This window comes from Podarcis filfolensis (assembly GCF_964270895.1).
Source record: "Podarcis filfolensis genome assembly, chromosome: 12".
Classification (NCBI taxonomy): domain Eukaryota; kingdom Metazoa; phylum Chordata; class Lepidosauria; order Squamata; family Lacertidae; genus Podarcis; species Podarcis filfolensis.
This window is the reverse complement of record NC_139614.1, coordinates 58,519,887-58,531,084: the sequence shown is the minus strand read 5'-3', so window position 1 is coordinate 58,531,084 and position 11,198 is coordinate 58,519,887. Positions and strand designations below refer to the sequence as shown.

The window sequence follows — 11,198 nt, the reverse complement described above, 5'->3', positions numbered from 1 at the left end:
TCCAAATGCAAAAATACTGTATTTGAAAAACAAGTTTAAATTACATAAAGCTCTGTTCAGTGCTGGAATTCAGGCAGAGTTAGGGGAGGGTATTTTAGAACACTAGGCAGATTCCAGGGCAACAGGCTCCTGACTTGGCCCTCTGCACCCCTGCAAACCAATTCTGGGACTGCATCAGAATCCAAATAAGCTCCTGAGTGAAATGGGGGCAGATCAGGCAGTAATACTTCCTCGAGGGCAACAAAACAAACTTTCCCGCTTCAAACTCCATCTTTGGTTTGGCGTCGGATCAACTCTGCATAGATGCCACCCTTCCGTAGTAGATCCGTGTGTGTCCCGGACTGGAAGGAGAGAAACAGGGAGATCAGGAAACAAGAGCAGCACTTTCCAGTCCCCCAAAGGCAACAGAAGTGCCAAGAGCTGCATAGATCCGACACAAGCACCATTCTCCTACAAAGAATAAGAGGAGCTTAGATTGGCCCCTTCTATCGTGTCCTCTAGCATGGAAGTCAAGAAATTTTTGTTACACCAAGCATTTAGTGCATTTTAATCTTGCCCGTTCTGCCTCTGTTTCATTATGACTTGTTTTAATCCTCACCTATTTAATTGTAGTAATATTTAAATTGCTGTAAAATGCCTTCAGGCAGAAAAGTGGTCTATAAATGTTTCTATAAATGAACCGGGATGAACAGCATGAAATTGCTGTTTTATAATTTATTAGCAAATTTTATTCTATTTCTTTAGGGCTCAATCAGTTTCCACTCCCAATAGGTGCTGCTTTGGTACAGCAAACTTGAGAAAGATCTGCAGGTCTGGGTTTAGGAATGCCCAGCTGCATTGGTCTGGGGCCCAAGGATGCTGAAATCCACAAAGTGCCCTCAAATCCAGTTCTCATTAGCAGCCTGCCTGCTTTGTCCCTTTGTTCTTTCCCAAGCTGGGAGAGGCCCCAAGCCAAGGCCGCCTGCCGCCTTCCTCCCCTGCCGCCTCACCTCAGCCACGTGACCCTTTGACAGCACCACAATGAGGTCTGCATCCTTCACCGTGCTGAGACGATGGGCAATGACCAGCACGGTGCGGCCAGCCACTGCCCGGTCCAGGGCTTCTTGCACCACGTGCTCCGACTCCGCATCCAGGGCGCTCGTGGCCTCATCCAAGATCAGCACTTTGGGGTTCTTGATGAGGGCCCGGGCAATGGCCACTCGCTGCTTCTGTCCGCCAGACAAGGTCACCCCACGCTCACCTGGGAAGGGAGAGAGAATGCAGAGGGGAGAGATGAAGGGGAAGCAGACAGCCAGTACAACCAAGCGTGTCCTCTTGACGTGGCCCCCGTTTCCCACTCCACAGCCCACTCCCCTGGAGTTGGCACGGCACAGGACAGGGAGGGGGGCGTGCAGAGGTGCCCCTTTCCATCCCACAGGAGGTTGCAGCATCATGGGAAAACCTCGTGGCCAAGGCCTGAATCTGGCACCAAGTGACAGCAAATCTGGCAGCCAGAAGTCTACGGAGATGAAAATGATTGCCCCAAAATAGCCCCAGAATGTGTTGCCCGGAGGATGCCACTTCCAATACCTCTACCTCATCTTCTGGAGGTGTTTGTGAACCCAGTTAGAGCAGGAACCAGTCATTTAGCTGAACTTTTTTTAAAAAAAGGAATAAAGGACACAAAAATCTGCCTTGTGCCGAGGCTGGAGGGGAACTGCAGCCTGAATTCAGAAAAAAAGATGCAAGAAGGAAGAGGAGGAGGAGTCTGTGGAACAACCAGGAGAGGTTGCCAGGCTTAAGAGGATCCAAATCAGGACTCTTGCCCCACTCCACAAACATTTTCTCAAAACCTTGATGCCCACCCTATGGCGGAAGCTGGCAAGTAGATCCGTCAATCAGGGAGAGTAGAATTTTTTTAAAATGCCATCAGTTTAATAGCCAGACAGGAACTGCCTGTGGGTTAGACAGGGACCTGGGATTAGAGAGAGGGACTTTCTGTCTGGGTGGGTGGAAAGGTGTCTCTGGCTATTTGAATAGACTCAGAAAGGTCAGTCTGTCAGAGTGAATGGGCTCTCAGATACAGACAGGGATTGTCTGTGGGCAGAGAAGGTTCTGTCTACCAAGGGGAAGGTTAGGATTCCAGAAGGGGCAAGGAGTCTTTTCCAGGTAATGTAAGACAACGGCTGTCCTACCAATAATTAAACTGTCCAGTGACAGATTTGCAGCATGAAATTATGGAAGATCTTAAATATATTTGTAAAGAGTGTTTGTTTGAAGCAAAGTGTTGTGCCTTTCAGAAAAGTAACCACAAAGCTGGAACCTTACTGAGTGTAAACCAATAAAAGTTCTAGTTTTGTTCTGAGAGTGTCTAATCCTTACTTAGCTCCTTTGAGTGAGGATTAAGTGGTCACAGACTCCCCTTTTCCTAATTATAGTAAGTTCCTACCACAAACCTGTCAGGGAAGAGTTAGAAGGTTCCAGTTTCTCAGAGGAAGAAAGCATTCCCCAAGGGGGGAAGGAGAGCAGTGAATCTAATAGAAGAGAGCAAGAGGAACAACAGGGAGGGACTGGCTGTTCCCAGGAAAGGCAAGTGTTCGGTTCTAGCTCAGATTGGGAGGAGGGGAGATACAAGCCAGCTCTAGCCAGGAGGGTAGGAAAAAGAGCAGGAAAGCGAAGGGAAGGGCGCCTTCGCCATTTTGAGGGTGGCTGGTCACGGAGAAGCAGAGCTCAGAAGGTATCTGAAAGAAGTGACGCTGAGGAATAATATTTAACATCCGTTTATAAGATTGTTTTGTTAATATGAAATAAAAAGTTATAAAAGAACAAGAAGTGTTTGTGCGGTGATCTGAAGAGGACAACGACCAGGCCTGGCAAAACCGTTAGCTTAACACCTCTGCTGTGGGAAGGCAGGGAGAGATTTGTCTAACGACACACCTCTAGTCGCAGTCACGTTACCCAGCCTGCCACCCACCCCACCCCTTGCTCTGACTCACCCACAACAGTGTTGTAGCCATCTGGGAAGCTGCGGATGAATTCATCCGCATTGGCGAGGCGAGCAGCGGCGTAGATCTCGGCATCCGATGCGCAAGGCTTGCCGAAGCGGATGTTCTCCATTATGCTTGTGCTGAACAGCACAGGCTCCTGGGGCAGCAGGAGGAGAAGGAGGAGTGAGGCCTCAAGACGCAGGGAGAAGCTTGAGCCCAAGGAAAACATCTCCCACAACTGCTGCTGTTGTCGCCTCAGCAAAAACACTGGCAGCTCCTACCTCCCCCTAGAAGTTCTTCCAGTGAGATCATTCATGTTCTTACTCCAGCCCAAGACACCTTCTTTAAGACCACCAGTACTGCCTTGCTGCAGGGGGCTGGTGGTGGATGTGGCCAGCTACTCCCATGTCTCCCATGACCACCAGTTGGTCCAGAGAGCCCCTAAGCAGACTGCAGAGCAGAGGCAGCCCATCCCCACCACATGCTGGTGGCTGCTGCTGAGCAGGGAGGTCCCATTCCCACAGCAGCCCCACAGCTTTCAATACTTCTTGTTGTTGTTTTAATACTGTTTTATTATCCATACTATGTTTTATATTCCGTTTCTGCATCCTGGTATTCTCTGAATGCACAATTTCACTCTGGTATGTCTATAAATTCTGAAATGCAACGAATAAATAAATCTTCAGCTATCACAATCAGCAGTCAAAGAAAAACCTGTCCTATGAAAAAGAAACCAACCCTTTAAAAAAAAGATCTAGGTTGGTGGCCATCACACCAGCTAGTGACACTCAATTCCATAAGTTAATTCCATGCCACTTAAAGAAAGAATCTCTTTCTTAGGGTTCTCTGCTAATCAGGTTCACTGTTCTAGTGGTTTGGGAAAAACAAAGCTACTTCCTCTCTCCCCGTGATCTGTGACGGCATGCAGCATCCCCTTCTGTTTGCCCTCTTTTTTCATCTTAGAAAAACACTCCACTGCTTTCAGTCTTCTGCAGGCGACTTCCCTACTCCACTCCACTGCTTCCCCACCAGCACCTCCACTCCACCCACATTTCTCACCTGGTTAATGAAGCCAATGATTTCCCCACGGAGCCAGGTGGGATCAAGAGTGCAGATATCACGGCCATCCAGAAAGATTGCGCCCCCCGTGGGCTCATAGAACCGCTCCAAAAGGGCTGCCACAGTAGACTTCCCTGGGCAGAAGAGAGAGAAGTCACCAAATGCTCCTTCCCCAGGCCATGCAGAGCGTGCGCCCCCCCCCCCAGCTCTGCTGGCACTTGAGGGCAGGAAGAGGAAGGCTGCCATGAGACCAGGATCTGGCACTATTCAGTCAGGATCAGCAGAAGAGGTTAGCAAGGTGTTTGGCCATTACTCAACTGAAACAGCACATGGTGAACGAGCTGTCAAGTTTTCATGAAACACAGGGCACAGATGGACCCATCTGGGAATGTGAAATTCAACCAAGTGTGGAGTTTAGCAAAGGAGCAATCCAATGAACAAATCAAAGGTGGGCAATGTGTGAGGAGGAAGCATCTCACAAGAAGATTTACAACTGGAAAGGAGCCTTAGAGGCACTACGGAAAGGAGGCGTGATGATGCTGTGACCAAATGGCTAGTTCCATCTTAGGCGAAATTAAGAGCTCAGTGATCAAGATCTCGGGAGAAGACCAAGAGACACAGACACACTCTACCACTCCAGCAGGCGGGGAAGTCAAAATGTGCTCAAGCCTTTGCTGACCTGGCCCTGCTGAGGGAAAAGAGAGAGACTCTTACCTCCTCCAGACGGCCCCACAATAGCCACTGTCTTGTTAGCAGGGATGGTGAGGGAAAAGTTTTGCAGGACCTTGGCGCCTAGCCGGGTGGGATAGCTAGGAACAGAAGAAAAAGATCAGGCCTTGAGGTGGATCAACCCTATGGTTAGCCCAGAGACTGGCTGATCCCACTGGCATTCAAGGACACAAAGAGATGAGGGAAGGGTTGGCGCAGGAGCCAATCCCAGAGGAGGGAGGCTTCACCAGGGCAACCGAGCGGGACCCTTGAGGTGGTGGAGCAGGGAGAAAGGAGAGCAGGAGGGGGGGCTGTGCACAGGAAGGGCTGAGCATATTGCAGGAGCAGATGATCACATCTCACCACTGCAGTGCCTCATATCTGGCAAAGGAGTTTGCTCCCTGAGAATCTTTTGCTCAATGAAAAATATTAGCAAGTTGCTTGCTTGTGTGGCTGCAGAGATAAGCCTTATAACATCTGAACAATGCCTGGTAAGCTTCAGAAGGGATTTTTTGAGTGACTGGGAGGAGTCTGAGGAATCAGGCCAAAGGGGGCCCATCTATTCCAGCATGCTGTTCTCTCAGTGGCCAACCAGAGGCGTGTGAGGAACACTCAAGCAGGACCTCTCCCCTCCTGTAGCTTCCAGCACCTGGGATTCAGAAGTACCCTGCCTCCAACCATTGAGCTTTTTCAAAATAAACAAAATGCCTGGAATGACAAGTGAAAAACAAGTCGGTCTGTATACTATAGATTTGGTGCTGTCTTTTTCCAGCCCTGTGCACAAGAGCACATCCGCTGCTGAGAGGTCTGCTGACCCACCTCCTACAGCCGGGTCTCACCTGAAGGAGACATCATGGAACTCAATGCGCCCGCTCAGCATGCTGCAGGCAAGCTGCTCTTTCTCACAGACCGCGGACTCTGGTGGAAAAGTCATGTATTCAAACACGCGGGCCCCAGCGCTCATCCCCCGCACCACCTGGAGGAGAACAACAGCCACAGGTTGTGAGGAGAAGGTTTCTTGGGGAACCCAGTCCCCTCCATGCTCAGCTGCCAGGAGCAGGGCGGCTTTGGCCACATCCACATGAACTACTCCACCACCTTTCACAAAGCTTGGGTGCATTTTAGCTTGTGTCCAGTTATTGTGGGGAAGGAGGAGGCCCCCGTATGCCCTCCACACCCTGCAGCCTCTCCCCACGTACCTGCCCAAACAGGATGGACATGCTGGCCAGGGACCTAGAGGAACACAAGCAGGGAGTTTGTCAGGGCAAAGGACGGAACACATGGCAGGGGGGATGGGGAGTCTCTGATCAGCCATTGGGGCACATGGGAGGCCTGCTAGGGCATTACCGTTGCACAGTCTGCGAGGACACCAAGAAGGACATGAGGTCGCCCGGTGTCATCTCTTCCCCAGCCAGGAGGGTGCCGCCTACAAAGATGGTACCTAGCACAATACCTGGGGGAGAAAACAAGATGGCAGCAGGGGGAGCTGGTGGGACGGTTCAGGCAGCCTTTGCCCACTTGGTGCTCTCCAGATATTTTGAAGTACAAATCCCATCAGACCCAGCCAGGTTAGCAAAAGCTGTGTTAGGGAAACTTATAAAAAGGGGGGGAGAGAGTGCATTTTTATCGAGTGGGCAACTGCTCAGAACATATGAGGTTTAAAGTGCATTTGCTCCAGCAACCACCATGCTGTCCCAGAAAGGGCAGAGCAACGGAGAGAACCGCAGTGTCACAATGAAGTCACAGCCCAAAGATTCATCAGTGGCCCCCCCAAGCACCACTCACAGTTCAGGGCCACGTTGGAGAGCCCCTGGAAGAAGGCAATGCCCAGCCCCAGCTTCATGTTGAGGTGACTAGCTTGATCCACCTCTGCTCCATACTGCCTGCAAGGGACAGAGAAAGCAGCTCAGGCCAGCAGTTTCGGGAGAAGACCGGAAGACCTGCATAGTGCCAGCAGAAGAGGACCGAAGCGGGGAGAGGACCTCCAAGTTATGGGATGGCTATATGCCCCACTCAGGGCTCTCACACAGAAGGAAAGGGAGCAACTAGCTGATCTGCATTCCCCACCTTGGGGTGGGAGGACTACCAACATATTGGGTTCCCCTCAGGGATTTTGAGGGAGTGGTGATCTTGAAGCCGGCCACTTCCAGTCCAGGAAAGGAGGGACTCACTGGAGCTCTTTGGGTTCCATGGCGAAGGCCCGCACCGTCCGGACGTTGCCCAAAGCCTCATTGGCCACTGCTGTGGCCTTGGCCACCTGCAGTCAAGAAAGAAGCAGAAGTTACTGTGGGGCTCAGCAAGTTCCAGGAGCAAACCTGGAGGCTCCTGGCTTGGCTAACTCTGGGAATCAGTTCCAGTCAGATGCACTGTAAGGAAAAGACACTTTACAAAGGAATGTATTTTAAAAATGGGAGGGAGGGAAAGGCAGGAGCTACTCCAGAAAAGAAGCCATGACAATGTGGGGCAGGCAGGGTGATTTGCTGACATGGGGAGATCAGAACTCTCTCGTTCGAAAATAACCACCATAGCTCCAGTCTGCCACTCTGAGGTTGGTAGAGGGGGTGGGGGCGGACAGCACACAAAAGCAGCTCATTCACCTAGAATAATTGGCTGAATCCAGCAAAAAAGAAGCAACGACATAGAATTCTAGAAAGTCGTGATGGAGAATAAAGGAGCTCAGTCACAGACCAGAAAGTATTGGGGGGGGGACTTGCGGGGGTTTTCAATGGCCAGGGTGGGGCTTCAGTACCCACATTGCACACTGGCAGAGCCTCTCTTACCTGTTCTTGGGCTTTGCGTGAAAGCCTGCGCAGAGAGCCACCAATGTAGGCCCCGGCCCCCACCAAAATGGGCATCACCACCACCAGCATTCCCGTCAGCTTGGGTGAGATCAAGTAGAGAGTCACAAAGCAGCCCACAGTCTGGGTGAGGCTGCGCAAGCCCTAAGGAGCGGGGGGGGGGGGGCGGAGGGAGAAGAAGAGAGAAACATGCCAGTAAGGAAAGAGCCATTGGCCCCACACCAGACTCACCTCCCCACGGAAAACATCTCATGCACTCTTCAAGTCCCAGTCCCCCCCCCAAACCCTGTCCTGGGAAATCCAAGCCCAGCTTTGAACCAGCCCAGTCCCCACACCTGAGAGATGACAAGCTTGAAGGAGGACTTGAACTCCTGGATGTCCGTGGTCAGGCGATTCACCAGCTGCCCCGTCTGGTTGGCATCAAAGAAGGCCACCTCCTGCCTTAGGGAAGAGGGCTGCAAGTCACTTCTCTTATTTTGAAGAGCACAAGCCCCTGGATGCATCTCAAGTTCCACCCTTCTCTCTCTCTTTCACCCACCCACCCTACCCTGCACCCCACAGCAACCCTTCCCCCACCCCCAGGCCAGTTACCTGAGGAAGGAAGAAAAAAGCTGCTTGCGCATCCTATTGGCCACCTTCTCCCCAATCCAGGAGAGAAGCAGGATATACCCAAAGGTCATCAACCCCTGAAAAATTGTAGAGATGCACAACATCGCTTGAGTGCAAAACCAAGACAAATGACTTTAACACACTATAGCTGTTAATTAGCTGTTAGTGTTTAAAGAGCTAAACGACTCAGGCCCCAATTATCTGAAAGACAGCCGACTTCCCTACTGACCCTTCTGGGTGCAGAGATCCAGAGAGGGATCCCCCACCCTCAGAGGGGGCTGGCAAGGGGGAGAATGCCTTCTTTGTGACAGCCCCTAAACTGTGAAACTACGTTCCCACAGAGGTGTGTCTGGTACCTTTATCATGCAGCTTCCGGCAAATGCTGAAGACACACCTCTTTGCCCTGGATTTTGACACTTGAGGTGAATATTCTTAGAACCCACCTCCTTTGGTGATTGTAAAATGTTTTAAACTGTTTTAATGTGTTTTATGTTACAACCTGCCCTGGGACATTAGGGTGAAGGGTGAGAGAATGAATAAATGAAATTAAACAGCTTGACCGGTCCCAGATTATCTGTGTTGTGTCTATGGGGGTTTCTTGTGAATGGTTCTCTGCCCTTTGACTTGGCAATGCCAAGTCAAAATTAACATACATCTAAGTTCTAATTATCACTACCTGCACCTTTTGCATCTCACTGTCACTCAGCTCTTACCTTTTAATTTATCCCTTACCTTAAATACCTGCTAGGATTTCGCTTCTTGCATGTGAAGAGGGCTTGAGTCCATGAAAACCTATGCACAATGTGCTAGTCTCTAAGGTGCCACAAGACTCCTGGTTGTTTATATGCACATCAGTCCCCTCATCTCCTCCCCACACAAATCCACCCTGAGGACCCCAAATACACTTGAGCTTGGGGCCAAACAGCCGCTTCCCAGAAAGATCCTCTCTAGTACCCACCTGGAGGCCATAGACGCTCAACAGGCGCAGGGCAGGTCGACGCGCCACACGGAGATAATCGGCCACACGCATGTGCTGTGCTACCACATTCACCATCTTGCCCAACAGCAGTGGGATCTGGATGTTGAGCATTGCGGCTCCCAAGGCAAACTAAAGGCAGGGAAAGCAAGGTGAGGAAAGTCAGCTGGACTCAGAAATGTCACACTACACAATTTGTGCCTGTAGTTATTTCACCCTCTAGTCCAAACTGTCAGGCTGGGGTTTTCTGCTCCTTCCGACATTACACACCTTTCTTTGGGCTTCGTTTCCTTCTGACTTTGTCAGCCTTTGCACAGGTGTGCTTGTTGGTCTGGGCAGGTGTGCACACCCTCAAAAATTTGACCACACCCTTCCCCATCATTTGCACAGGACACAACTGGCCACCCCCCTCCCCCATCAATGGGAGAAGAGGAAGGGGCTCTCACCAAGACTGCTGCGATCAGTGCCAGCAGCTGTGGGCGCAGGAACTTCCAGAATATGGCCCAGTTAAAGTCTGGCTCCTTCTCCACAGGTGGGGGGACACACACCACCTCAATCCTTTGGACCTCCTGGCAGAAGGCCCGCCTGAAGCCCGCCCCCAGTCCCAACAAGGCTGGCCCTGCCAAGAAGGCAGCCACCCGGCCCAGTGGGAGGAGGCTGCGGGGCAAGAGCAGCAGCATGGCTGGGAATGGCTTGGCCAAGCGGTTGGGAGCCCGCAGGAAGCATGAGAACCTGGCATGGCTGCCCGAGTACCTGCGAGGAGAGGAGGAAAAGAAAGCCAATCATCTCAATTCAGGTCAATGGCTGAAGAAGACACTGCTAGGTAGGGCTTTTGACTGACAAGACCGTAAGATCCCCTGAATGCCATAGGGCTCAGAAAAATGTAATCCTAATCACTCCACAAGTTCTTGTTATTCCCAGGTGAGAAAATGAAGCTGAGGGGTCATTGGCACAACTCACCCCAAGACACTTAGGGAATCCCTCACTTAGGGGCCTAGCTGAGTCCACCAAACCGGGGACTACAAGGGCAGGGAAAGCCAGACTGGTTCACAAAGGCCTTTGGGCTGGATGTAGGAACCCCGGATGCAAGCCCCTTATTCAGCCTCAGCGAAGCTTCTTTCTGCCTCTCATTTGTTAACTGGAAGTGACAGCAGCTGCAGGTCCGTTCAGCAGGAAGCCGATCTCACAGAAAAAGCCTCCTGCTGAACCAGATTGTCTTTGCTCAGGAAACAAGTTTCTCTGCAGAAGCCTCTCTGTGGCATGGCCTTTTCTCTGCTCTGGGAGCCTGCAACTGGACCAGGAGGGCTTCCTTAGGCCTAGGCGGCCCCTAGCCAGGAAGACGCCAGATGGGAAGCTCTCCTCCATTTGCCACCCCGAGATCTTAGGTGGAAGCAAAGGCTAAATATTCAACCAGGGGACAAGTATCTTTCTATTCCGCCAGGCTTTTTCAGGAAGCCTATCTGGAAGAAGGGGGAGGGTTGATGTGCTTTGATTTCTTGAGCTTCGTGTTCATTGCAATGCTCTTTTCAATGTTTTTACACGTCTGACACCGTGAATAGCTCTTGCACCTGCCAAGGGCCTCTGGGAGGAGCCGGTGGGGAAGGCGGAGGGCTCGGCCAAGGCGCTTTGCTGGGACTGCGGGGCTTGCTGTCTCCCCGCCCCCTTTGGGAATCTGCCCCCCCCCCGGGCCGGACGCCCTCGGTCCCGGGGGGGGCAGCCGGGCTCCCGGGCAGGCAGCGGACTTCCCTCGCCGGCGCCGGAGGAAGGCAGCCGGCCCCCCCAGGCGGCTCCGGCGAGGCGCTCCCGGCCTGCCCCGCGCGGGCGACGGTTACCTGGCAACGAGCAAGGCCCGGCAGGGCCCTCTCTGGGCCGCCCGCCCCGGGGCCCGCCAGCAGCAGTAGGGCGCGCCGCCGCGGCCCCCGGAGAGCCGCCCCGCCCGCGGGAGCTGCAGCAGCAGCCGCGCCAACATCCCCGCCGCCGCCGCCGCCGCCGCGTCCCCGTCCGCCCTCTCCTCACAGGCGCCCCAGCGCCGCCGCCATCTTGGAGCCGCCGCCCACGACGCCCCGCGCCAGATCGAGGGCG

The 11,198-nt window shown here is 52.5% G+C and overlaps 1 protein-coding gene across 2 annotated transcripts; it reads right to left on the bottom strand.

Annotated features, from left to right (window-relative positions):
- Positions 1-11,175, bottom strand: ABCB8 (ATP binding cassette subfamily B member 8). Of its 2 annotated transcripts, XM_083579593.1 has the most exons (16): positions 10,949-11,175; positions 9,563-9,869; positions 9,099-9,248; positions 8,123-8,217; positions 7,867-7,972; positions 7,514-7,675; positions 6,905-6,990; positions 6,519-6,616; positions 6,081-6,186; positions 5,933-5,966; positions 5,573-5,709; positions 4,740-4,834; positions 4,026-4,159; positions 2,976-3,123; positions 990-1,240; positions 1-341 (listed from the first exon to the last, which is right to left on the bottom strand). In XM_083579593.1, exons 1-16 carry the CDS (start codon positions 11,083-11,085, stop codon positions 261-263), a joined length of 2,127 nt encoding a protein of 708 aa, XP_083435719.1. In that variant the 5' UTR covers positions 11,086-11,175; the 3' UTR covers positions 1-260. The 2 variants fall into 2 exon arrangements, with proteins under 2 accessions (XP_083435719.1, XP_083435720.1); XM_083579594.1 differs by lacking the exons at positions 1-341; positions 990-1,240; positions 2,976-3,123 and adding an exon at positions 3,911-3,936 and having other exon boundaries at positions 3,980-4,159.
- Positions 11,176-11,198: the final 23 nt, after the last annotated feature.

Excerpts from the sequence above, each read along its gene's own strand:
- ABCB8 (XM_083579593.1), bottom strand. The coding sequence starts at position 11,085 with ATGTTGGCGCGGCTGCTGCTGCAGCTCCCGCGGGCGGGGCGGCTCTCC. Across the intron at positions 6,991-7,513 it reads CACGCAAAGCCCAAGAACAG|GTGGCCAAGGCCACAGCAGT; the intron begins GTAAGAGAGGCT and ends TCTTGACTGCAG. Across the intron at positions 6,187-6,518 it reads CTCCAACGTGGCCCTGAACT|GTATTGTGCTAGGTACCATC; the intron begins GTGAGTGGTGCT and ends TTTCTCCCCCAG.